A 27,952-nucleotide genomic window follows, 5' to 3' on the forward strand; every position below is an offset into this window, starting at 1 on the left:
TCCTTAGCAAAGTGATATTTCTCCCCATCTCACTTGCTTGCTGAGTTGAGGAGCTCTAGACTTTGCTAAGAATGACAAATCACCTACCCATATTCTAAAAGTTTCCTACCATCTTCTCTAATATCTACCATCTTCTCTAATTCATCTAATATCTACCATCTCTCTAATTCTCTAATATCATAGCCTCAATCAATACATCAGTGACTTTGCGTGGAAGGTATGACAGGTGGCACTTTAACCAAATAGTTTACATTAGGTAGCAGGAGTTACCTTTCTAGTCTGCAAATATCCAGGTTCTTGGCATCTGCTTCTCTCCTTTCTTTTCTCATCCAATTCTAAGTTTTAGACTCTATTACTTCTAGTCCCCTTACTTCTGGGTATTACCTTGTGTTATTTGTTTGGAGATTAATTCAGCTAGTTAGTGGGATTTGGAAAAATCCAAAATAACAATGATTAAACAACATGGGGATTTATTTTTTTCTTTTCATTTCTGTTCTTCTCATAAGTAATGCTGGTGGTGTAAGCCCCACGTGTACCAATTTCTACTTTCATCTCATTGGCCAGATCTATGTTGTTATACTATCCATACCTCCAAGAAAGGCCAAATTTTAGTTAACTATATCACACCCAACAAAATAAAGGAAGGAAGAGAGAATCAATACTAGGTAGAAAGCCACCAGCTTCTGACATAAGATACCTATTTATTTATTATGTGAGACTCATTGGTGACAGTGGAGCAGTAATTACAGGGCAGAGTGCTAGCCTACATGGCCAAGTCCAGTGGGTTGGGTTCTAGTCCTGATTAGCCTTAAAATTAGCCTCTCTACTCCTTAACTAGCCTCTCAGATTTTGTCATTTATCTGAGTCTCTAGAAGGGAAATACTAATAATATCTCCCTACAGTATTGTTGCAGCAATTAAATAAGGTAATCCTTAGAAAGTGCTCATTTTAAGCAGTGTCTGAGTGTGGTTCTGCTCAGAAAACATTAGCCATCAGCCAGTGTTGATAAAGTGGATTCAGATGCCCTTGTTTTATAGAGAATGAGACAATGGGGAAAGCATCTAGCTCACTGGGGACATTTCCCCCTCACTCCTTTTTGATAGCCACACCTATCCCCACACCTATCCTTAGGCAGCCAAGCAGGCTTTCACCTCAGGGCCTTTGCACATGCTGTCTCCTTAGTACTCCTATGGAGAGTTTCTCACCTCAATCCCTCACTTTATTTAGGTCTCTTCTCAGCCAGCCTTTCTTTAATCCCCTCATATGTCCACCATTTGCTAAACTCTGACACCACCATAGTTCTTTTCGTAGTAGAGAGAATTGCCATCTGACATTATAGTATTTTATGTTTACTAATCTGTCACCCTCACAGCACAGGCTTCATGAGGCTTTGTGGGAATGTTGTCTGTTGTGTTTAGGGCCCTGCATGTGACAGACACTCAATGAACACCTATTGAATGAATAGTAAGTATTTAGTCAACATTGGTTCACTTTTAAAATGTGAGATCTTCTCAAAGTCAAAAGAGGAATTCAGTACAGAAGTAAGGAAGACTAAGGAACTTGGAACTTAAGCAGAATTCAGAATAGGAGGACATCAAGAATTCAGGCAATTGTGAGAGGGAATTAGTACAAGGCAGCCCAGTGTGAATCTTAGAAGGTCTGGATAAACCTGAGGACCCTTTTGTGCACCCCCTTGCCAGTTTCAGGATTTAGCCTCTGGATTTCAGGTGACTCTGGGGCTGTGACTTTGGCCAGATGATTGGTTTCACTTAGTTTGGTGTCTCTCCATCTTTTGCATTATTCTCCTGATCTCCTCACCCTGAAGAAAAAAATTTAACTTAAATTCTAACGCAAAATATTAAATACTGAGGAGTAATATTCTATAATATAGGATTGAGCTTTGCAGGTAGGCACTAACCATTATCATAGCCAAGATTTGTTGGCCCCTTCAACCCAGAATTACTTTTCAGCCCCTTGTGGGTGATATGGCCCTGCTGTGCATGCATAGTGTAGCTGAAAGAGGATCTGAGAAGGTTGGTAGATTCTAAACACAGTATCAGAATCTGCTAAGAAGCATTCATTTTGAATTTTGGATGGCTAAGGCTGTCAGCTTCAGGCTGGTCAAAATTAATTTAAATTATCATGGCTGTTTGCTTTGAGATGGGACTCTAATTGGAGAATTCTATATGATAGACAAAAGTGAACTGGAACATGCTTTGCAGACTTTCATGTCCACAAATTCTTCCCACTGTTGAAATGGATCTTCAAGATGAGAAGCATTTAAACCTCTGCACAGGTCAGCCACGGAGGGATGTATTTGTATTATTTGCAGGTTTCTATTCTGTATCTTCTCTGGGTCAATGTTTTGTTCACTGGAATGTTTCATTGGAAATTGGAAAGAACCACTCATTTTATAGTATTGCAAAATTGTGTATCTCCTCTTATGCCCTGAGTCATCTCAAATCGTTGTAGTAGATTGGGATGCTTCTAATTCCCTTGTTTATAGAAACAGAAAAAGGAATTGATAGAATAGAGGCTGGAGGGATTACTGGAAAGTTCCCAATTATATGTCTGGAATCAAAAAGTTATATAGCCCATGAACATCAAAATAAGACTAAATGTCTTGAAGTAACCTTTCCTTTTCCGAAAACTCCTTCCCGGCGCCCACAACATTCACAGTCAGAGGGTGGGCTCCCAGCAGCCAGGTTGATATCTCCTGACCCTGCTCCAAGTTGAACCAATCAGCTTTGCCCACCTCCAGCGTATTAATGCTGCAAAGTGCAGGAACCAACTCAGGGTAAAGTTTATTTTCATTTGAAGGATTTTTTTTAAGTTTAGTTTTGCTTTACTTTTCTTCTTTTTTAAGTAGTTAAATTTTTCTAAATGTGATTCAATGTAAGGATTGATACAGTCATTTAGATTGACGAGGAGGGTAGCAATGTAGCCCTGTCCAGGGTATCTGAAACTAAGACGAGGAATGCCATGAGGAAACCAGTGTTCTCTCCACAGGCTTTCGCCTCTGCCTTCTCCTATTCAATTTTATTTTATTTCTTGGCAGGACAGAAATACCTTCACGGCAGCATTGCCTCTAGAGCCCCTAATTCAAAAGTTATTGTTCTCTTCACTTAAGACTAGACCCCCTCTCTCTAGATCTGAGCGCTCAGTTGTTAGGAAAGAACTCTGTTCCAGCTTGCATGAGATCCCTAAACTCTGGACCCATCGCCAGTGCCTGGGGAGTTTATATTCCACAAACATGGCTTCTAGGAATGTACCTTTGTCACTTCTGTTAAGAGGATTGTCATAGACTTCTACACACTGATCTCCACTTATTTAGGCGTCTCCCCATTAGGCTATGAATTCCTTCAGGGCGAGGAATTTGCCTTATTGATGGTACACTCCTGGTGCCAAGTTCAAGGCCTGGTTCTTAATTGATGTTCAGGAAATATGTATCGAATGAATACAAGTTGACAGCAAGGAGAAAAATTCTCTAGGGTTTTCTTCAATCAGATTTATTTAAAAAGCAACTTGTCGAAGATATTTACCCTGTTTTCATATGTATGGGACTATCTGAACTGTGGCTAATATCCTGAATCATTGACCATTAAAATTGTAATTTAAAGGATATTTTCAAAATTGTTTTTCAGTGATTGAGAGTCTACACGTTGATGGCACTGTGCTGGGGTAGGGAGTACACCAATGAATGAGACACCGTCACTGTGTTGGAGGACCTCTCTGTTGAATTTGACAGACCTTGGAGATCACTTAGCTTAACTTTCTCATTTTACAGATGAGAAAACGGAGACTCGTAAAGATTGCTAGGCCTGATGGAAAATGTTTTGATTTATTCATAAGATTTTAATATGTCTGTGTGGAGTCACTTTGCAGCGAGAGGTGTTACTTATTTTGGCCAAAGGGAACATTCAGTTTTTGTACATTTATGGATTATCTTTGCTTTGATCTTGCATTTCTTTTTTTAATAGGCATGTGATTATGTAGATGATATTTGCTAAGCTTTTGATTTATTTGGAACCAATTAATAGCTGGCACTCAAGTTCTTTGAAAGCTCAAAACTTGCTATATTGGAAATTTTTTTATGGTTACTGAGTAATAAGGTCATGTATTATTGACATGGCTTCTGACACCTCTCCCATTTATTATTATTTCTTGTTAAATCACTTCCTAAGAAGGCTAGAGAATGTTTTCCATCTTCGATGGCATAGTTTATGTTGACTTTCTCTGGGAGAAGGCGAAATTCAGAGGAGAGAATGAAAAGGGTCATTTTTCTGTTGTTTACAAAGGCTGGAGGTGAAAGTTTTCTCTGGTGGATTGGCAATGGAATTAAATTATCCTTTCATTGTGGGGATGTATTGTGTGCCAGGCACTGTGCAGAATTCGGGGGGGGGGTGGGATTTCTGCAAGCTCTTGCAGGGGAGACAAGCCTGCTGCAGCTGGCAGTGCCGGAGGGATACATTACTGCTCTGACCGGTGTGTTCAAGGGCAAGCCAGGGAGAGGCCAAGTCTCCTCACCCAGAAGCATAGAGAATCATTTCTCTGGAGGAGATAGCTTTAGGACTGGCCTAAGAGTAGGGCATACCAACAGTTTACCAAAGGAAAAGAAGAGAAGCAACAAATAGCTACAGGGTGCATAGGGACATGATCTCCTCTGAGGCTACATGATGGCTAAGCTTGGGACAGGTATTGTCCTAAGCCAGAGCCTACATCTCTCTGTGCCATTGATTGGCTGTTTCTCCTCTTGGCATCATTGTCAGTCCTGGGATGGAGAGCCTTCTTGAGTATGCAGTTGAGCTGCTCAAGGCAAATGGACATAGATTTTAACTTCCTAAGAATGTAAGCTCTTAAATATGTCCAGAACCCCTCTAACAGTCTTCCAGGGAGTCTTTCACATAGCCTCCTGGTTGGGTAGGAGTTTGATGGGATTTGTTCTAGAAAAAGTCATCTTATTTCCCTGGTGATCAGGAAAATTTCCTAGAGGAAGTCACTCTTCCAGAGGTTTCTGTCTGGGGGAAGGGTGTGTGTGTGCATCTGTGTGTCTGTATGTCTGTGTCCGTCTGTTAGTGTGTCTGTGTATACAGGGTGGAGGTTAGCTGGGGAAGGAGAAGAGGCATTAGCTTCCTGACTCAAAACAGCAAACGCAGTCCTTCTTTGTTATAGGAGGCGATGTGTTCTGTATCAGAGGGCTCACTGTTGTGACTGAAATTTTTTGTTTTTCTCTCTTCCAGGCATAAATGGGACCAGGTGAGGTCATGCTGTGGCTGCTGGAGGAATAGCCCATTTCCAGGTCATTTGCATGGGCCCTGCTGTGAAAGGAACCAAACAAGACCTTGTCAGACACTTACTTCCTTCTCTTTGGTGAGCACTCCAGGCACAGCAATTGTCCCACTGTTGTTCTAATGTGTCCTGTCCTCCTCTTGCCAAAGCAAACAGCCCAGTCTCAAGCAGGCATCCTTTAGGCTCATCTGCCAGCCTGAACATGAACGCAGGCAAGGCTGATGACAGCCAGGGCTCCCAAGGGACATGGGGCCTTACAGGGCCCAGCCCCCAGAAGCAGGTCCTCTCATGATGCTGGTGTCTGGGAGTGAGCACCATGCCCATCACCCAGGACAATGCCATGCTGCACCTGCCCCTCCTCTACCAGTGGCTGCAGAACAGCCTGCGGGAGGGTGGGGATGGCCCAGAGCAGCGTCTCTGCCAGGCAGCCATCCAGAAGCTGCAGGAATACATACAGCTCAACTTTGCTGTGGATGAGAGTGTGGTCCCACCTGACCACAGCCCCCCAGGAATGGAAATCTGTACTGTGTACCTCACTAAGGAGCTGGGAGACACAGAGACTGTGGGCCTCAGTTTTGGGAACATCCCTGTTTTTGGGGACTACGGAGAAAAGCGCAGAGGGGGCAAGAAGAGGAAAACCCACCAGGGCCCTGTACTGGACGTTGGCTGCATCTGGGTGACAGAGCTGAGGAAGAACAGCCCGGCAGGGAAGAGTGGGAAGGTCCGACTGCGTGATGAAATCCTCTCCCTGAATGGGCAGCTGATGGTTGGAGTTGATGTCAGTGGGGCCAGGTGAGTGGGGGAGTGCCAGTTCCTACAGGGGCTGGAAGGGGGATCCCTGTGGCTCACTTGTGTCTGCTGCTCCAATCTGTAGCTGCAGAGGGTTATGAGATCCACTCTGATAAGAAGTCAGTGGCATTTATCCTATAAAGGGAAGATACACTAAGTAGAAGTATTGTGGTATTTGTATCTTTCGTTTTTGCTTCATTCTCTCTTAGAGAACTCAGACTCGGGGTATTTGCTTTTTTTCTGAAACTTGGATTAGAGATAAAAAAAAAATAGTACATGACGCAAGAGTATGAGAAATGTCACATTGAGTTAAACCCTCTTGCACTCAACCCAGCATCTCCCCTCCAGTTGGAACACCAAAGGTTGGGTCCTGGATATATTTCTATCTGCACGTCCCTTGTCACCCTAGTCACAGACTCAAAGGCCAGAAGGACCTTGAGATGCTTAGAACTATCTCTGGACCACTAGCCACCCCTGCCATCGCCCTCGTTTTCCCATCCTTGAAGATCCATGTGGATGATGAGTATATTTCTGTTTTTCACCTGCGTGGCCACATATCATGGCAGTAAGTTATGATTGGACTGTTGTATCCCAGGTGACTCAGAGTCCCCAAGACCACCCTCAACCTCAGGGATTTACCAGAAGGACTCAAAGGACTCAGAAAAACTCAAGGTTACAGTTTATTACAGTAAAAAGATACAGATTAAAATCAACAAAGGCAAAAGGTATGCAGTGGGGTCCAGGAGAGAGAATCAGTGCAGGCTTCCCACTCTTCCCACTGGTGGTCCTTCCCAGTAGATTGTACAGAAGGCCTCAATTCTAGCAGTGATGTGTGACATCTGTAGAATATCATCAGCCAGGAAAGCTCATGAGCCTTGGCATCAGGGTTTTTCTTGAAGGTCAGTCACCCAGACATGGAGCGCCCGTGTAACTGACCTTAGCTACTCAGAGTTCAGTCCTTCCAGAGTTCAAACTAATGCCACATGGCCCAATGCCCCTGCTGTAAATCACGTTATTAGCATAAACTATCTGGTATCATGCAGAATATTCCAAGGACATAGCGGTTACCTCCCAGGAGTTAGTCAAGAACCAGTCCTTTCTTTGAAGTTACATGGATTGAATACCCCAAATTTGCTGTGCTGACTCTTTATGGCACACCAGGGTTTTAGTAATGGGTGTATATGGATGAGACACAAAAAGAGAAGTTTGAAGATATTCTGAGATGCTTAACTTTTGTCAGGCCTTCAGGGGCTCCTGTGAGGAGGACTCCTATGTTCCAAGAAAAGAGAATCATGGAGACAGGGTCACCTTGAGAAGCAGAGTAACCTTCCAGTGAGAAGACATCTAACCCAAGGAGACCCTGAAGGGAAGAAGCCAGAACAGAAGTACCTTAAGTTTAATTTTTTCTTCCCTTCAGTATCCTATCAAAGCTTTCCATTGGCAGAAACCAGCCAGAGGCCAGTGGCAAGGGAGCCCAGTGAGATTGTCCATACGTGTCAACCTGGGGCAGAGGGCAGGGTGGAGAATGGTGGAGAGTGGACATGGAGTGGCAACAAGAAGTCATCAGGCACATATAGTGTGGTCTAAGTTTAAATGAGCCAATGCATGGAATAGTCCTAGCACAGGGCTGGCTGGCATGTGTGAGTACTTAGTAGAGTCTATTTCCTTTGAGCTGCCCATCTGACTGAAGAGATGTTCTTGGCTAATGGCTGAATCCTGAACTGGCAGTTATTGGGAGAAGCTTCATCTTCAAGGAGGGGTGCTGAAGAGAAATGATCCTTTTTTATTTTATTATTTATTTATTTATTTGTTTGTTTGTTTATTTATTTATTTATTTATTTATTTATTTATTTTTGAAACGATTCTATTTAAAATTAGAAATTTTTCTTAGAAAAGAAACAGGACTGACCACTATAGTATTCACTGGTATGGAGAAGGTGACTCCAGTCCCTGATAGGTGGGTCCTCGGGGCTAGAAGCATGGATCAACATGGAGCTTGAGGCAGCCCTCCTAGAGCTGTCCCTGAGAGCCACTGCCTTTTGTAGCTGTTAGTTTTGAGGGGAGCTGCTTTGGATGCAGAAGCAGAAGGAAGAGCACAGAGGAGACATCCAGCAGGAGAGAATAATAATGGTCAAGAGTTCCAGCTCGGGAGCCAGACAACCATGCTGCCTCCTCAGTTTCCCACACTTATAAGCTGGTTGACCTTGGAAAAGTCATCCCTCCTAGCCTTGGATTCCCTGTCTATGACATGGGAATGATAACACTATTGATCCAATGACTAAATGATGCAATAATTTGCATCATTGCATATAAAGGGTTCACAATATGTTTATTTTTTAAAAGATTTTACTTATTCATGAGAGATGAAGAGAGAGAGGCAGAGACATAGACAGAGAGAGAAGTCCTGTGGGACTCGATCCCAGGACCCTGGGATCACGACCTGAGCCAAAGGCAAGACACTCAACCACTGAACCACCAGGTGCTTCACATAGTGCTCAATAAAATATTAGCCTCACAGTAACTATTCTACCTGGAGAGTGTTTGGAAAGACAGGGAGTTTCTTATCCAAGAGGTTTCTAGATTCTTTAGAATTTGAAAGAGTTTTCCCATACTGGATAATTTTTCTCATATCTGTTCAGGAAGTCCCTCCCATTGACTGCTTAAGGCTGTGGAGTCTTTAAGAGGCAAAGTTCTCTGTCCCAGGCACTGAAAGTATATCTGACCCTGAAATAAGAAGGCTTTCCAGCTACCAAGGGAGGATTCTTTGGTGATTTTAATTTATTCCTTGGAGGGAGTGATAGGATGATGCCCCCCCCACCTTTTTTTCTAAGAAAGAATATACAGAAAAATAGAAAGATGATGGGCCCAGAGTCATGACAGAAAGTGGGACATAAAACTAGACTCCTTAATGGAGGCTCCCAGAAGGGGGCAAGTATGGTGTGATGGGGGAAGCAATGAACTGAGTCTGGGATTCTGGGTTCTCTCCACAGGTGTTCGAGCAACTGGCTTTGAGACCTCTAAGAGTGTTGGGATGGAAGAGTGAGGGTGGGAGGGAGGTTAGCTGCATCTGCTTATGCTAACATATTAGGAGTGAATCTCTGAGACATTTCATTTGACCCGCCTGAGCTGGTTTTATCATTCTAGAAGTTCACAGAAGTGAAGCAGTGATGCGGTGATGTCATAGTGAGAGCTGAGAGACTCAGTCACTCTCCTCTGAGTCCCAGCTAGGAGTTGTACCTCATCCAACGCACCATCCATCCCACTTCTGTGTGGTCAGGAAGAGATATTTGGATGGATGTGGTCAGTAGGCATCTGGACTGAAATAGCTGAAGCTGATGGAAATAGGAGAAAAGGTCAAGGAACAGTTCTGTGGGATTGCTAATTGCTATGTCTGGGTGTTCTCAAATGTACCTGGGATTTGTGTTCATCAAATATGATAAGACATGCAGACAGGGAAATGACTGTCACAAAGGAAGAAGAATCCCCCCTGCTCCTTCCCTTGTGTTTCATTTTGAATTCAAAACTACCTTAGATGATGTTATAGTTTGAACTGTGTCCACCCACCAACCCGCTACTGCCAAATTCATATTTTGAAGTCTTAAGCCCCCAGTACCTCTGAACGTGGCCTTATTTGGAAATAGTCCCATTACAGATATAATTAGTTAGGATGAGGCTGGACACAGACACCAAGTGAAGATTATAGTTATGTTGCAACAAGCCAGGGAACCATCAGAAGCTAGGAGAGAGGCCTGGGACAGACCCTGCCTTGGTACCTCAGAGGGAGCATGGCTCTGCCAACACCTTGATCTCAGACTTTTAGCCTCTAGAACTTGTGAGATGAATTTCTGTCATTTAAGCCATTTCGTTTGTGGAACTTTATTATGGCAGCCCTAGCAAACTAATACATGTGGTATTTTGACCCTGTTGCCTATGGCTAGTCAATTATTCGGATGATTTCCTCCCTCACTAGAGTTATTCTGGCAACTAGAGAGCATGGTGAATGCTTTTGGAAGAGGATACTCTGAAAGTTGTGGGTGTTACGTGTGGGAGGAGCAGGTGCAAAATGTGGAAGATGAGGTCATGGTTTGCTTATTTTAAAAATTAGCTTAGAGTCAATCTGTAAACTTCATCCCCAGGGGAAAGAGCAGAAAATTCATAGCTATGGGTTTGACATCTTTCTGCACCCCAGAACCAGTTCCAAAGGCAAAGCTGTGACTGGCCCAAAATTACAGAGCCCATTCTGCTTTCTACTGGATGACACTCCTCGGGTCTGCAGTTTGCTTCTAGCCACCCCCACCTCTTCGGCCCCTGCAGCCCTGGGAGCCCCTAATTCTTTTCAGTGGGAGCAGCCCCATCTTGCATGCGTAGCTGGTAACAACAACACACGGAGGAAGGTTTTTGTTTGCAGGCTCTTATCATACCTACTTTAGGGAAGATGGGATTTTCTGGAATGTTCTATTTACTTTTGTTTGGTGGAGGGAGAATTGGGAAGGTTTTTTAGATCATTTCCTACAAGGAATACTTTGTAACCCCAGTCCCTCCCTCCCTCAGCCAGCTTTCTATAAGTAAACCAGATCTGTTCCCTGAGGACAGATTGTTCCAAATTGGTAACAAAATATGGAATTAATTAAAACATAACCCACACAACAAAACAAGTAGCCTTTTCTGAAAAGTAAAAGGGCCCATGTTTCACTTAAAATGTATTTTCCAGGATGTGAACCATGACCAGACTTTTTTGTATATTAATAAACAGGAGAGGCGTATAGTGCAAAGAACATTGACCTCAGAAAGATGGAACTGGCTTCCAGGCCTACTTATTGGCTGTGTGACTTTGGGCAAGTTACCTCAGCCACAGGAGGTTGATGCTATTTCCCCAATAGGGCCATTTAGTGGATTAGATAAGGTGATTTAGTTGATGCACTGAATAGGCATCTGGCATATGGTAGATGTTCAGTCAAAGCTAACTTTTAACACCCGTCCTGGTCAGCCTCAGGTGATCTGAACCCACAGCACTGCATGCAACTGAGAAGAGGCATTTGAGTTTGAGGGACAGAGGAGAGCCTCAAACTTTAGCAGTGCACTCGGCAGGAAAGAGAAGAGCCTTCAGATCAAATACTGAGCATCTGGGGATGGCATGGGTACCAGCCAATTGGAAAGGATGCTGGTGCCTCCAGGAACAGAGGTCTGGAGCCAGAGTGCACCTTTGAGTTACTGGCAAGTGAGAAGTCTGTGTGATCCCAGGAGACAGGTCAGGGTGCTGAGCTGGCAGGAGGGCCCAAGGGGCTCTGGGCAATTGGCCAACTAGCAGAGGAACATTACATTACACACTGGGCGAGCTAACTGAATGTCAGCCCTGACCACACGTAACCTTCAGCACAGTACCCTTTGCCTTTAAATTGTGTGTAAAATTAAATTTAGGGTTGTTACAAGCTCAGACTCTGGTTACCCATAGCAACCTTGAGTTCTCTCTAGGTTATAGCAGATTTTAAACAGAGTGTCAAATGCTGCTAGAAGGTGTAACTTGGGGAAGTGACTGCAGGTGGTGATGTAGGAGATACAGAAAGGAAGAAATGCCAATTATACCTTTATAATATAGTCTCTGGGGCCATTTAGCATGAGCGTCCTGCCTACCTGAATATGCCCAAAGGCACCGGTGCTCTATTCAGGACTGTATATATAGTAAGAGGTGGCGTCGCGATGACCTAGACACATTCGGGCAAGGTGAAATTATATTCAGCTTGCTGTTGAAGAAGCCTGAGAAGCGTGTAATACACTTTAGAAAGATTTCCATTACAGAAGGCTAAAAGGAAAACAAGTTTCAGCATTTAAAATTCAATTATCTGGAAAACTCGCCATGTGGAACGGCCCATTCCCCAAGGATGCCGTGGAAATGAAGCATTGCAGGACCTTACGTTTGTGCCCACTTCGTTCTCAGCCTGCTTTCCCCACACATGCTATTTCATTCCATGACTGGTTTCTGGAAGAAATCCCAAAGTTCATCCAAGTCCAACCAAGAAGGAAACTGAGGCTCTGGGGCATGGCTTCCTGGAGTCAAGGACCTTCTTAAGAACAGGAACTAGAATTCAGGGCTGGAACTCAAATTCTAGAACTTTTTCTTCCACATTACAAGCAGTAACCAACGAAAGTTGATTTTTTTGAGGCTTATGACAGTTAAATAGAAAATCAAGGTTTTCTACGTATTTCTATCTCATTCTCTAAGTGGATGGTAATTAAATCTAGAACCTTCTCAACAAAAATTTAACCTGTAGCAGCTTCATAAATGTATCATTGATGGCCACCTGGTGGACTGGACAGTGGGAGCTTGATTTCCCTCAGGTCTTCAGGATGCTTTCTGGGCAAGGCTCTGGAGAATCTTCCACTGTTGTCTGCCATCTTGTGGCTGAAGTCGAGCATAGTGCTGGGAATTTTAGTTAAGTTCATTATTCATTAGGTTGTGTGGGTTTCTCATCTGTGCTGTTAGGATGGGGTTTTCAGCTTCAGCATCTGAGCCATGCCCGAGCAGGAAGGACTCAGGAGCCATCTCTCTCCACTCCGTGCCTGGTGTCCTCATGCTGTCCCCAGGAGTTGCACATCCTGGGTCCCCCCATGGCATGTCCTCTCCTGACACTCCCAGCCCTGGTCCTCAGGTCTCCCACAAGTAGATGAGTCATGATCTGATTAAACCCACTGTGCTAGGCTCTCCATGATGGATGGTGGGGGAAGTTGACCTTCTCCAGTCTAACTCAATCCTCCTGAAATCAGAAAGCTTCAAGGAAAGGGAATAGCAGGGCCATGTCAAACACTACACTGGCCAGTGGGGGGAATTTTTTTTTTTTTTTTGAGAAAACTGGCAACTTTGGCACATCCTCAATCAGAGCCCATGGGTAATGTCCAGAGCCACTTAGAAAGCAGCTTTTCACAGTCTGCTTAGGCTTCGGAGGGAAGAGATTACACAAAAGGAGGCACTTTTCATGATTTAAAGGGGGTCGAGGTTCCAAAGCACCATCCAGAGATGCTCTTTCATTTCATCTCGGTGCTCTCTTCTCATCTGGTACCCCCATCAGGGCCTCCGCTGGGTGGCTGACCCGTGGGGATGGAAAACCCCAGTCTCCCATTTAAGACACTGACTTTGAAACTTCTAGCATTACTTTTGGGAATTCTCGTGATTGTAATTGCAAACCCTAAACAGAAAAAAGACAAAAGCATCTTAGTGTGATTATAGAGTTACTGGCCTGACTTCATGCCTTTCTCTCCGTGGGCACTTCCGGGCCAATTTCAGCCATTTCTTGACTTCTACTGATTTTTTATGCCCAAGTGTTAAATAAATTATAAGCATTGGTATTCTCTCATTGTGAGCACCAGATGCCCTTAAATGACTCTAGAGTCTTTCTTATCCAAAAGGTCATTGACTTCCAAGCTTTGGCACCTTTTTTGGCCCTGGTCCCTTCTCAGTCTTGTAACTCGTAGATGCAGGTAACGCATGGCCTGGCTCAGCTGTTCACAATCAACCTGTTTGCCAAGCACAGAGGTTAAAAGGCTTGAAATGCCTGTCTTTTGCTGTTCACCTATGGGTTGCTGCCTCCTTCTGGAAGGGAATAAGGTGTAATATTTTCAGGACCCAAGTATTTATATCTTTGGCACAATTTATAATAAAACATGGGCTTTAACAGTCATATAGATTTCTTCATGGAATTCTTCTCTGAAATATGATCTTCCTCCGAAGATTTTGAGGGGTGAGTTTGTTATACTATATTTCAAATGGTAATGAAGATGTGATTACTAGTGGCTTTTTGGATGACCAGGCTTATCTTTGTTGAAACGCACAAAGCAACATTCAAAGGTGTGAGGATCCGGGTTCTTTGCATCTCAGAGCCACAGAAATCTGGATGCAAGGACATCAGCAGTGATCTAATAGCTGACTTGCCCCACGTTTACCTCGTTCAGAGCTGGCTCTTCACCAGAGAAAGGATGATTCTATCATTTACAGCATCTCCTGGACTTCAATTTTGCCCATTTCCTTTTGTGAAGGGGAAGGGGGACAGAGGGCCAGGCTGTTTCCACAGCTGAAGTACATGTTTGCTCAGCCCTTAGGCTGGACTTGAAGGTTAGTCCATTTAAATTGGGCCAAGATTAACTAAGAAACTTTTGACTTTTGTGATCACAGATATACTTTCACAAATGTCCCTGAGGGAAGCCGAACTATTATGGGGAGAAGAAGGAGTGGGTGTCCTTAAAAATTCAGGCTCTGTTAAGTACAGGTCTCTCTCAAATTGCATGGCAAGTCTTGAGGGTTTTGTTTCTTTTTTTTTTCCTGACTCAAGGGCTTTATTTGGTCCAGATGTCCATTGCTGTGAAGTCCTTGTCTGACCCAGGAGAATGAGCAGAGAGGACTTGGAACTGCAGTCACTAGAAACAGGTCATGCTTTGGAAGATCTGTTGCCCAGTGGGATGCCCAAGAAGATCCATGAGATAGGTGAAAAAATTATTAGCATCCCCAGATATATTTTTTATCTTAAAAAAATTGAGCTTGACTAATCTTTTAGATATGGTGGATCCTGGCATCCTTAGTCCATCTATATCTCAGAGTGTCCTGTGTCCTTTGTGGTATGTGATTTGTCCTGAGGGAAGAAGGAATGATCCACAAAGATCCCACTCACTGATTAATTCACTTTTTTTTTTTTTTAATTCATGAGAGACAGAAAGAGGGAGAGAGGCAGAGACACAGGCAGAGGGAGAAGCAGGCTCCATGCAGGGAGCCCGATGTGGGACTCGATCCCCTGTCCCCAGGATCACATCCAAAGGCGCTAAACTGCTGAGCCACCCAGGGATCCCCTGATTAATTCCTTTTGACTTAATTCAAGGAACTGCAGCTTCTGTAGGCTCACTCAGTGAAATAGGTTTATGGATTAAATTATTTCATTTTAATTAAATTAAACTTTACCAAATGGACACATAAACTAAAATTCTCCAGGGGAAAAAAAAAGAGGATTAAAAATAAGATAAAGAATGCAGGTGTAGGCCAACCATAAGAAAATGGCTGGGTTGACCCTTCTTAGCACTGGTATATGCTCAGCAGCAAGATGTGGTAAAACCATGACAATCTATTCAGATTGACAAGAAGTCAGACTAAAAATACAAATTTCTCGCCCCTATCATTAAGGAAGATCCTCACCGTAAGCATAGATTGTGCCTTGAGATAATACTTAATGATGCTATGGGGCCATCATAATTAGGAAGATATTTAAAATCTAAAGACCCACAAAATGAAAACAAATAGTTTAAAATGTTTTAGCAATGTTTAAAATTATGCAATACTAAATCTAGTCCAGAATTCTACTAAACTGAATATTTAAAAGCCTATTTGGAATTTTTCTTTCTTATTCATTTAAGACAAAAAAGTCACATCATTAAGAAAATGCTCATTCTTCCTTTTACTATATTGTAAAAAAAAATAGCTGTAATAACCCATGGAAAACAATATAACTGCAAAATAAAATGCCTGATTTTGTCAGCAAATTCCGTTGGAAGATGCATAGAAACATTGCTAAAATTTTAAAGAAACAGTATGCAGTGTGGGAGGTTTGCTAGGCAGTTGGAGGAAAGTACTGCTGTTTCTCACATGTTCCAAATAAGGGTATTTGCTTGATTCTGTTTCAGTAATGAAATGGAACACCTACTTATTTGTGAGTCACTAAAGGACCGAGATACCAAAAAAGATATATTTTCAAAAGTCAATGACTTTGTTAGTTAAAATAATGCTTTATGGGAAAATTATGTAAGGTAACAGCTGCTTTGACTAGAATAAAAAAGAATTCAGAGTAAGGTTACAAAAATAGGCCAGCACAAGAAATTGATTCACTTATTGGTCCTAGGAGAGTTAATGCAGCAAAGAAGCTAGAAGTGAAGACAGAAGTGCCAGAAATGCCAGCAAATGTCATCAATATGGTCAATTTCATAAAAATAACAACCTTTAAAACCAGTTGAATTTTTACTCTTCTCTGTAATAAGATGGGGAATAATCATGAAAATGTTTTGCTATAGAGAGGTCTGATGTTTATTTTGAGGCACAGTACTTAGAGTAATCTCACTTAAAGAGGACTGTGTGCTTTCTCTTCTACAAAAAAGACAAGTGTTTCAAATTGGCCCACCTCATCTATGAAAACAAGTGGTTTTCAGTGACCTGCTTTCTGGAGGCTGTTTTTTGTAGACCAAACACTCATAACCTGTTTCTCCAATGTCAAGGTAATGTTGGATCAACAAGAGAATAACTGCTATTTGAAAGAAACTCATGCTGTGAAAAGAGCACTTTCAAAATGGATTTTTAGAAATGTTTCCCATTTATATGACTTTTTTTTTACAAAAAAACTATTATTTGTCAACAATATATTTCTTAGTATATCTGAACTTTTAAAAGCAAAATTTTCTATTTTTATTTTATTTATGTATTTTTAAAAAGATTTTATTTATTTATTCATCAGAGAGAGAGAGAGAGGCAGACACAGGCAGAGGGAGAAACAGGCTCCATGCCGGGAGCCCGATGTGGGACTCGATCCCGGGTCTCCAGGATCACACCCTCGGCCGAAGGCAGTGATAAACCGCTGAGCCACTGGGGCTGCCCAAATTTTCTATTTTTAAATCTACCAAAAAATTTTAGAGAACTTATGTGTTTAAAAACTCTTTTTAAAAGACAGTACCTTCCAATGACTTTGAAGAAAGCACAACCAAGTTGAAAATGAACACAAAATCTCCACCCAAACCATAGTACAAGTGGTGGATAGTGTTGGAAAATAGAAATGATCATTGATGAAATCCTGCCCTACTACACTTCTGTATATCCTTGTGAGATATCTTCAGCTAAGTCAGCCCTTAAAACCAACATCCATTTATTCTGAATTTCAACCAAACTTGTGAATGATCACATCCCAGAGTGTTGAGTATTTGACAGTCTTGAAGTATATTTAACTGTATAGCTTTTCCTAAAAATAATATTGGCTTTATAGAATTTATTTTACTAAAGGTAAAAACTTTATAAATATTGAGTATTTCATGTTAGATGCATCTTTTAAAATACTTTGTTATATATGTTTTAAAATGTATATAATGTACTAGTACAATAGTACATGCATGCATTAAATAAATAAACACATCTATTAGGGGTACATGATCATATTCTTTTTTTTTTTATATACTGAGAGGCATGAGAAGTCAACATTTCTAGAGCAGTCGTCTCATAGATACTGAGTTTATCCCTGCCTTCCTAAGGAAATGCCCCCTTTGAGATTTGTGGGATCTAGATGCTTTCATCAGCCCCGTGGCCACCATTTTTCCTCATTTGGCTCTCCAGAAGGCTGGTCTCTCAGGGCTCTGCAGGCTGGATCCCCTTCCTAAGCTCTCCCAGTTCCTCCTCACTCACTTCCCAGGTCTGAACCCAGAGTCACACCATGGGGTGTCCTGGCTAGCCATCTCACCAAACACAGACACCCTGGCTCCTCTCCTCTCATTCCTCCTGCTAACTGCCTCCTCCCTGGACCATTTGGTGAGCTTTCTTTGGCTCATTCGTCTTCTGTTTACTCATTTCAGAGCAACATATTTATAAAGCTATTACTTAATTCTTCGGGCACCCAGTCCCTCCCCCATACTAATCTTTATTTATTTCAGGGGCAACATTAAAACATTGAAATAACATTTTAAAGGAATTACTTGCAATTCCCCTACACTAATTCTCAGTTAATTTGACTTTTCTGTGTTAATGTCTAATCTGTGACCATGCGAATGTAGTCCTGTCACACTAACAACAGATTTGTCTGTTTCCATCTCATCTACATTCATAAGCAATGTATTTTTTAGACTACCTTTCTTAATATTTATTTCCATTTTATTTTATTTATGTATTATTTATTTCCATTTTAATTTTTTTAAATTTATTTATTTATGATAGTCACAGAGAGAGAGAGAGAGAGGCAGAGACACAGGCAGAGGGAGAAGCAGGCTCCATGCACCGGGAGCCCGATATGGGACTCGATCCTGGGTCTCCAGGATCGCGCCCTGGGCCAAAGGCAGGTGCCAAACCGCTGCGCCACCCAGGGATCCCTATTTATTTCCATTTTAGAGAAATGTGTGCACATGGGGAATTATTTGAATACAACAGAAGGACAGTGGGTAATAAGTATCCCTGGTTCAGTCCCCCCAGCTGCACCGCAGTGCCTCAGTCTATTACTAGTTTACGGGTATCTTTCTAAAAATTCTGTAAGCCTCAGTAAGTTCTCTATTTCACTTTTATATAATAGGGATACACTATTCTGCGTCTTAACTTTTTTGTTCTTAAAAATCTTAGAGATTGTTTCAAATCAGAACATGTTACATTCATTCTTTTTAACAGCTGAATGATATTCCACCAAATGGTTCTAATATAAAAAAAATGGTTCTAATATGATTTATTTAGTCATCAGTTGATGGGCATTTTCATTGTACAATCTTATTTGTGTCGACAATTCTGCAAGAAATTTTATGTTGATGTATCTTTATGTATTGTACATTAATGTACATGTACATTTGTGTGAATAATAAATTCCTAGAAGTGGAATCCTCAAACAAATCACATTTAAAATTTTTTAGTCACATTGCAAGTTGCTTTACCCAAGAAGCTACACCTACTTGTGTCCCCTCTGAAGTATATAAAAGAGCCGTTTTTCCCACACTTTCTTCAAAATCTCAGTAGACAAATACAAATGCCTCCATATGTTCTTTATCTGAACATAACTGAGAACCAGGTGCCACAAAGATACTCAGTGATGCCACGGTTGGTCAATATGGGCAGCCCCAGTGGCTCAGTGGTTTAGTGCCACCTTCTTCCCGGGGTGTGATCCTGGAGACCTGAGATCGAGTCCCACGATGGACTCCCGGCAGGGAGCCTGCTTCTCCCTCTACCTATGTCTCTGCCTCTCTCTCTGTGTCTCTCATGAATAAAATCTTTAAAAATATTATATTTAATCAATAGAAATATAGCTCACTTTTATGGTTTTAATTTCTATTTATTTGATTGAGTTCAACCATTTTCCCCTAGTTTTTTATTCTTATTTATTTAAAAAAATATTTTATTTATTTATGAGAGAGAGAGAGAGATACAGACACAGGCAGAGGGAGAAGCAGGCTCCATTCCATACAGGGAGCCTGACGTGGGACTGGATCCCGGGACTCCAGGACCACACCCTGGGCTGAAGGCAGCGCTAAACCGCTGAGCCACCCAGGCTGCCCTCCCCTAGTTTTTAAATTTTTATTTTTACCTATTGTCTATTCATGACTTTTGTCTACTATCTGGAATATGCATTTAGGTGTTATAGATCTTAATCCTTTTTCCCTATGTGGTTAAAATTCCCCTGAGTCTTTTAAAAGATTATTGCTATAACTATGTAGAAGTTTTAACTATTGCTAAGGATGAGTCTGAGATTTTTCTTTTGCAATTTATTTTTTTAATTTAAATTCAATTTGCCAGCATATAGTAAAACACCCAGTGCTCATCTTGTCATGTGCCCTCCTTAATGCCCATTGCCTTGTTACCCTATCCCCCTACCTACCTCCCCTTCTTCAGCCCTTTGTTTCCCATAGAGCAATTTCTTTTCACATTTTTCAAATCTTAGGACATTACCATCTTCCCAAAGACCAGAGCCTTTCTTCTATCAGGTTTCCTGATCAGATTTTAAATTTATCTTTATAATTTAAAATTTAATTTAGCTGGCATTTACTTTTATGTATACTGAACCTTTTTATCTAATTTTACTAAATTGTGTTATTTTCCAGACACCACTTATTAACAATTTTGCTCAATTAATTTGTGAAGCTTGATTTATTATGATACACATACACACATACACATATGTACACACATTTCTATTTTAAGATGCTCTATTTTTGTTCTGATCTATATGTCTATTTTTATGCTCATCACACAGTATTTTGATCATGTTATAATATCTAGTAGTGTTAGTTACCTCCTTCATCTCAGTGCTAAAGGTTTTTCTGATATTATTTGAAATTCTTACCCCTTAATTGTCTCAAATTATCTTGAGTCATGATGCTGAGTTTCTTTTTTTTTTTAAGATTTTATTTATTCATTTATGATAGACATGGGGGGGCGGCGGCAGAGACACAGGCAGAGGGAGAAGCAGACTCCATGCCGGGAGCCTGATGCGGGACTCGATTCTGGGACCCCAGGACCGCGTCCTGGGCCAAAGGCAGGCGCCAAACCGCTGAGCCACCCAGGGATCTCCTGATGCTGAGTTTCTAAAGGGAAAACACTGTCCTCTCCATTATGGCTCACCCATCCTTCTATGCTAAGTTCACATTCCCCTCCATGAAATTTTTCCTTCTTCCCCTCCCGGGAATGGCTTTGACCTATACACACACATAATCTACTTTCATGGGTGTAGTAGGTGGGATTCTAAGATGACCCCCAGGATTCCACACTTTCCTATATTGTATGCACCTCATAACCCCCAGGACTGTAAATTTGGTGAATTTTACTTCTATGATCAAGGTATGTCATAAGACACAGTTGACTTTAAGAAAGGGAGATGATCCAGGTAGGCCTGACTTAATCGCATGAGCCCTTTAAAATTAGAAAGTGTTCTCTGGCTGGTAGCAGAGGGGACAGTCAGTGAGACATGCTCCAGCTGACCTGGAGAAAAGCAAATATCCATGCTGAGAATGAGCAATGGAAAGGTACGATGTCTACAGAGCTGAAACCAGTCTCTCGTTAACTCTAGCCCGACAACAGAGAGACCTCCATCCTACGGCTGTAACAACTCTGCCAACAACCAGTGAGCTGGTTGAAAGAGGCCCACGGGCCTCCAGTGAGATTGTTGACAGCCCAGCCAATGCCTTGATGACGACCTCACGAAACACTAAGCAGAGAGCCCTGCCATGCTCTGCTGTACATCTGCCCGACCCAAGTGGAAGCTCACACATGGCTGTTGCTCCAAAGCCTCTACATCTGTGGTTATTTGTTACACAGCAACAACACGGTGGCAACGCACACTAGTACTTACTGTCATGTCATTTACTAATCATTTCACATGGAAATCTTGTCTCCCCCGATGGGGTTATAAACTCCCTGAGACCGAGACCTGCCCTGGGGTTTCCTCTGCACCAGCCATGTATCTACCTTGCCCTCAGGGCTGCACTGGGAGGCCGGGTGGGCTTGGGCGTTCACAGCCAGGCTTTAGAATCACACTGCCCGGGCTTAGATCTTAGCGCAAACTCTCCAAGCATCATTCCCTCATCTTTAAAATGAGAATAAAATGCATGGGACAAATTACTGAATAATACACACCCATTGTTATCAGCAGTGATTTTTGAAGGTGGGAGGTGAAAACAGGATGGAATTGCAAAGGAAGGTTGTAAGGATTAAACGAGATGGTGCTTCCAAAGCTCTTGGTGGAATGCGTGGTACCTGGTGAACTCTATAAACATAAGTTCATCATTACTAGAAAAATGGACTTCTTGAAGTGTTTTCTGCAGTTCTATATATGCTAGATTTGTTTTGTGCCACGTGACCCTGACACTACCTCCCTCCCCCTACACACACACATACTGGCTATCCAGCAAGGTTGGATAAACTAAATCCAGCCACTAGATGTGACTGGCAATCATTTTGTCTCCTGGGAATGTGGAATCAAGCCAGTAAGAGACCAAGCTGCTTAGCTATTTGAGATGAACTGAAAGGTCAGAGTCAGGTCCGGAATCATGTCCTGAGAGAGCCAGAGCCACATATCTGATGGGACAGAAGGGCAGACATCAGGAGGAAGTTCGTCCCTTTCATCCCTTTAGAGGAACACAAGAGTGGACAGGGCTGAGAGACAATATCCCCAGGGAGAGAGGGATGGGACAGGAGTTTCCGGGGGCTTGGGGGCTTGCAGTTCCCAGCACCAGTTCCCACGGTGCCTAACTGGACTCGTTTCCAGATTTGTGTCCCTGTTTGTATCCCTTGCAAACAAATAAGCCCTGCCCAAAAGGCTGATGGTGAGTGACAAGTCAGTCAGGTTCTAGTAAGTTCTAAGACACCAAACCTGAGTGCTGACTCTGCATAAATACACAAGAAAATTAAATTGTGTTTCTCTTTGGTCTTTTTCCAAACTTTCAACTGTCCGTACAGTTGAATTCCCAGTGGCCTCTGGAGGGCACTATTCAATTAAGTTTTTTCCGTAGCAGTGATTCCACACAGAGAGAGCTGTTAGGAAACGGGTGTTTGAAATAATAGTTACCATTTACTAAGTACCAACAACTTGCTAGCCGCTGTGCTGGTTGCTTTCCATAAATTGTATCCTAAAGAATCACAATTCTTCCCTGCAATTATAGATTATTCTCTACCATTGTAACTTGTTTCGCCAGGTGTGTTATTAACAGGTGTCAAGCACAAGGAAAGCTTCTTTTTCTCTTTTAATGAAGTTATAGTTTCTGATGGGAACTCATTCAAGTTTAGTCAGCCCTCCTCTACTTTATGTACTTGAACAAAATTTGCATTTTTATGGGCATGTAATTCTTAGAAAAAGGATTAAACATGGTGTGGCATTACAAAACAAGGGGAAAATACTTGGTTGCCAGAGATATAAATTACCTGTGTCCCTCTTCTCTCCCAGGGGTGAGGTATTTCTTGTCTCTTACCTTTGGCCACCATACCCCCTAGATAACTGTGTTGGCTTCAAGCCAGGCTGATGGCTGCTAGCGAGTGGGAGCTGTGGTAGGGGAGGGGTTATTGCTTTTCTCTACCTTGCTCAGTGCTGCCATGTTGAAGGGTAGGAATGAGGTTCCAGACCTTCTCAGAGCCTTCTGACAGGTCTGAAAACTGTCCCATCTCCATTCCTTTTCTTTTCTTCTTCTTCTTCTTCTTCTTCTTCTTCTTCTTCTTCTTCTTCTTATTCTTCTTCTTATTCTTTCTTCTTTATGACATATTTAAAAAACCTGTTTATTAGATGTTATCAATGTCAATAAAAGTGTTTAGCAACTATTACCCATATGAGCCATATGCATTACATATACTCTTCTCATTTAATTCTTACAACAAGGCAAGAGGTGAGTAGTATTATCTCCATTTATAGATGAGGAAATTTAGACTGAGAAAGATTAAGTAAACACACCTGCGAGAAACAGCCTGGAATTGAGCCCAGGTCTACCATGATGCTCTGCAGTTACTGCCTATCCCCAAATAGCATGTCTATTCCAATAGAGAGCACTGTCATCCCCAATGGATAGTATATCCACTTCCCAGTAAGGAGTACATAGTAATAATTCTGTAAATGGCTTTCTGGCCAGTGCATCTCAAGCTCCTTGCTCATCACTATCTCCCACCCCTCTTTACTGTAAATGGGAAGAATTGGAAGTCAAGTCAGGAAGTCTGGTTCTAGACAGTTTCTTAATCTCTCTACTTTTTTATTCACATAAGGATATCTGTTGACCATGTACTATGTTTTAGCCCTGGTTCTGCTTATTAGGGAAATCGTGATATACAAGACATACAATGTCCCTAATTTTATGATGCATGCACCCATGCCTTAGAAAATTGCCTTACCTTTGGAGTAAGGTAGTATGATTGATAATAAAATGAAGAAGTTTTTGAAGTAAACTTTATTGTTTTACAACAGCTTTATTGAGATATAACTCATATACTATAAAATCCACCCTTTAAACGTGTACAAGTAAGTGGTTTTATATATTTACAGAGTTGAGTATCAACAATATCTATTTTTGGAAAATTTCATCATTCCAAAAAGAGCCCCATATCCATTATCAGTCATTCGCCATCTCCCCCATCTCCTAGCCTCTGGCAATCATTAATGTACTTTCTATCTTTAGATTTGCCTATTCTGGATATTTTGGTATGTGGTCTTTTGTGACTGGCTTCTTTCATTTAGCATAATGCTTTCAATGTTCGTCTGTTTTGGGATTCCAGGGTGGCTCAGTGGTTAAGCGTTTGCCTTAGGCTCTGGGTGTGATCCTGGAGTCCCAGGATCGAGTCCCACATCAGGCCTGCTTCTCCCTCTGCCCATGTCTCTGCTTCTCTCTCTCATGAATAAATAAATAAAATCTTTTTTAAAAAGTATAAAAATATGTTCATCTATTTTGTAGTATATTTCAGAACTTCACTCCTTTATGTTGCCAAATAGTATTGCCTAGTATGGCTATATTACATTTGTTTATCCATCAACTGATGGGCACTTGGGTCATTTCCACTTTTTCACTATTGCAAATAATGCTGCTGCAAACACTGGTGTACAGTTTTGTGTAGATTTATGTATTCAATTCTCTTGCATGTATGCTTAGGAATAGAATTGATGGTCATATGGCAACTTCATGTGTAACTTTTTGAGGAACTGCCAAACTTTCCAAAAGGACTGTTTCATATTACTTTCCCACCAGCAGTGTGTGAAGGTTCTAATTTATCTGCATTCTTACCAACATTGTTATTATCTGTCATTATTACACCCATTCTAGAGTGTGAAATGATATTTCATCATGGTTTTGATTTGCATTCCCTAATGACTAAGGATGTTGAGCACTTTTTCATGCATTTTTGGCCATTTGTATCTTTGGGAAGATGTCTATTTAAATCTTTTGCCCATTTAAGAATAGTATCAGTTTCCTTTATTTGTTGTTATTGAATTTTAAGAGTTCGGTACATACTCTTGATATACAAGTGTATGATTTGCAAATATTTTTGCAGGCAGCTACAGATGTTAAACAATTGTCACTGATTGTTTTCAACAAATAACCTCGGAATAAGACTGTTCTGAAAAATGGAGATTTTCATAGAGTCACCAGATAGGTCAAATACTGACAGTTCCCTGGAGATGGAGATTTTACAGGTCTTCAAACTTTTTCTAACCCAGTGGCAGCTAAGCTACTTTATTTCCACAGCTACCTTAGTTATTAGGCTGTTGATTTGCAAGGCCCTGTGGAGCAGGGAAGAAAGGGATGGGAATAGTAGAAGTTAAAATGCCACAAACCTCACTGTGCTTACTGAGATTCAGTGATTTTTCTTGAATAAATGCTTCTTAGGCTACATCAGGTTAATTTTCAGAGTTCTGAAAAAGTTTTTTTTTTTTTTAAATAAATTTTTTCCAGTGTTCTTGTCACTTTTATGGAGGAGTAGATTTTTTGGATATTTTTATTCTATCATTCCAAAAGTGTTTTCTCCAATAAGCTTTTCTTTTTTTGAAAGTATAACATACATAAAGAAAAAGGCACAAATCATAAATGTTCAACTAGTGAATGTTTATACTAACCATCACCTAAATGAAGCAAAAGAACTCTACTGACACCTCAGAGCTCTCCCTCACACTCCTTACCAGTTATTAACCAACTCTTACTTAACCAAAGTAAAATGGTATTAATCATTGCAAGATAACGTCCCTGTCTGGTACCATCAAGGTTTTTCCCAACAATCCGTTTTACTCTAATTGTTCAAATTTCCCCCCAAACCACCCCCTTAATACATTTAATCTAATGGCATTTTTCTTTATTTTACTTGTTACATTTATCTTTAAATTTTTTCAACTTTTTAGTTTTTGTAATAATTAGCCTACTTGGGCACCTACTTATCTCTGTCAAATCCCTCCTGCCCTCCAAAATTCTTCTATGATTACAATGATTCTCCCATCACTAAACCAGGCCCTGGAGTGTTGGCTGTAATTCTTCTCTATCCCTTTTACCAAGACTTGCAGACACACTTGATCATCCACATAAACATAGAAGCTAGAATCTCTTCAGGATAAAGTTAGATGAATTTACATGGGACTTTTGCACAATGTCTAAATGTTCTGATTTGTACAGATAGAAGGGCAGTTTCTCAGAGGCTTTTGGAGAAGTATTATGCTTCTATTCAGATTTCTTTGCTTTTCCTGACCAGCTTCTTCAGCTAATGCAGGGCTATATAGTAGCACAGCTCAGACTCAATGTTTATATTCTGAAGTTACTCATTTTAAGGAATTTCCTGAGTGGGAAAGGAAGGAGCATGAAGGCCTTCCTTCAGGCAATTTCTGAGGTGTGGGCACCCAGTCCATTGCATCGTTTTTCATTATCATGGATCATTACCCAGTAGCAAAGGAGATGTACTGATGGAGACTGAAACAAGATGTTGTGTGTCACAGCGATATGGACATTTAAGAGTAATTGCTTGGGAAGTGAAAAAGGGTCAAAGTAGTTGAACTTAACGGTACAAGGAGTAACCAAAAGTTGGGAAACCCTGTAAACTGAAAATGTTGAGCAAAAATAAAAGACTTGAAATACCTAATAAAAGTGATTAAAAACCAATGTTGACTTTATAAGGAAATTTTCATCATACTAGAAGACAAGATTGCTTTAAAAGAGAAAGAAGTCAAATTTTACAAAATCCAAACTAAAATATATGTATATATATTATATACATATGATCTATATAAAAACTATATATATATATGGTTTTATATTTCCTCTACAACCTTTTGCCATGAGTGATGAGTAAAATTTAAAAAAGCAAAACAGTATGGTGCTTCCTCAAAAAAATGAAACTAAGCAAATTTAATTCTAAAATTAGAATTACCATATGACCCAGAAATTTATTTTAAGGTACCTACCCAAAAGAATTCAAAGCAGGGACTCAAATAGCTGTATGTACACCAGTGTTTATAGCAGCATTATTTACAATAGTGAGAAAATAGAAACAACCCATATGTCCATAAATGAATGAATGGATAAATAAAATATGGTATATGCATGCAATGGAACATTATTTGGCCTGAAAAAGTGTATTTGTTTGCTACAACTTCCAAGAACCACAGACTAGATGGCTTAAAGAAGAGAAACTAATTTTTTCATAATCCTGGAGGCAAGAAGCACCAGAAACTAAGCCATGTTTTGTTGCCAAGAGGAGAAAAGACCTGCAAAAGTCTCCCTCTACCCCTTGCCTCTTTCCCTAAGAATCCCTAGGTCTGGAGAGAATGTGTCCAATTGGAGTGACTGCCCCTTCAATTGCTAGCTAACCACTTATTTCCAGGTTTGAAGATATAGAATAGGATGTACTTATGCTCATCATTTTTAACCAATATACCTTCTGAGACAACGAAAATAATAAAGAGCTTTTGCTTAAAAAGGGTTCCTGGAGTTTAACACAGCTGCTTTCATGACAAAACATCAGCTTAAAGATGAAGTGGCAAAGTTTCTTGAATTTGTGGACACCCTCCAAAACTGTTTTTGGATCATGCAACAGAAATAGAAGTTAGAGAAATGGCTCTAAGCTGGGACTTCATAGTGACATCTTCATGCACATCTTTCTGCTCCCTGGTATATTTTACAGTACTCACTCTTGGTGATTTTTTCATTTTGGTATTTCAAACCTAAAAGGTGGTGGGTGACCACAGCTTGTGTAGAAAAGAAAAAGTTCCTTGACTGGGAAATATATCTTTAAGAGATTTATTTCATTCTGTTATTAGTAGTTGTCCTAAGTAAGGAGTGATCAAAAAGAAAAAAAGAAAAAACCCTGAAGTCTTCAGGAATATTTGCTTTTCAGAAATGTCTGCTGGCATTTCATCTTTGACAAGCCCAATCAGATGGACTCAATGCTCAGTTGCTTTTGAAGCAAAGGAAGAATACTCTGTGTGTTATGATTTAGAGCAAGACAGTTAATTCATGTCATTTTTATGCTTGCCTCCTTCCAGTGGACACAATCCAAAGATAATACAGCAGAATGGTGGTCACCGATGTGTGTCATTGATCCAGTCATTTCCGTGAGAGACCATAGCAAGTTATTATCCCTCAAATGTCTTCTATACCTTTCTTCTCTGTACTGTTCTATTTAATCTTTTTTAAAGTTTATTTTTAGCCTGAGGACCCTGCCTCACTGACC

The 27,952-nt window shown here is 41.0% G+C and overlaps 1 protein-coding gene across 4 annotated transcripts in view; it reads left to right on the top strand.

Moving 5' to 3' along the window:
- The window catches only part of PDZD2 (PDZ domain containing 2), a 358,960-nt gene that overhangs the window by 123,201 nt on the left and 207,807 nt on the right, over window positions 1–27,952 (top strand). For all 4 annotated transcript variants that reach the window (XM_055325628.1, XM_055325629.1, XM_055325630.1 and 1 more), the window contains exon 2: window positions 5,241–6,081. In XM_055325628.1, the coding sequence (XP_055181603.1) occupies window positions 5,606–6,081 (476 nt within the window). In that variant the 5' untranslated portion in view covers window positions 5,241–5,605. The remainder of the gene's footprint in view (window positions 1–5,240; window positions 6,082–27,952) is intronic.

This window comes from Nyctereutes procyonoides, unplaced genomic scaffold (assembly GCF_905146905.1).
Source record: "Nyctereutes procyonoides isolate TBG_1078 unplaced genomic scaffold, NYPRO_anot_genome, whole genome shotgun sequence".
NCBI lineage: Eukaryota > Metazoa > Chordata > Mammalia > Carnivora > Canidae > Nyctereutes > Nyctereutes procyonoides.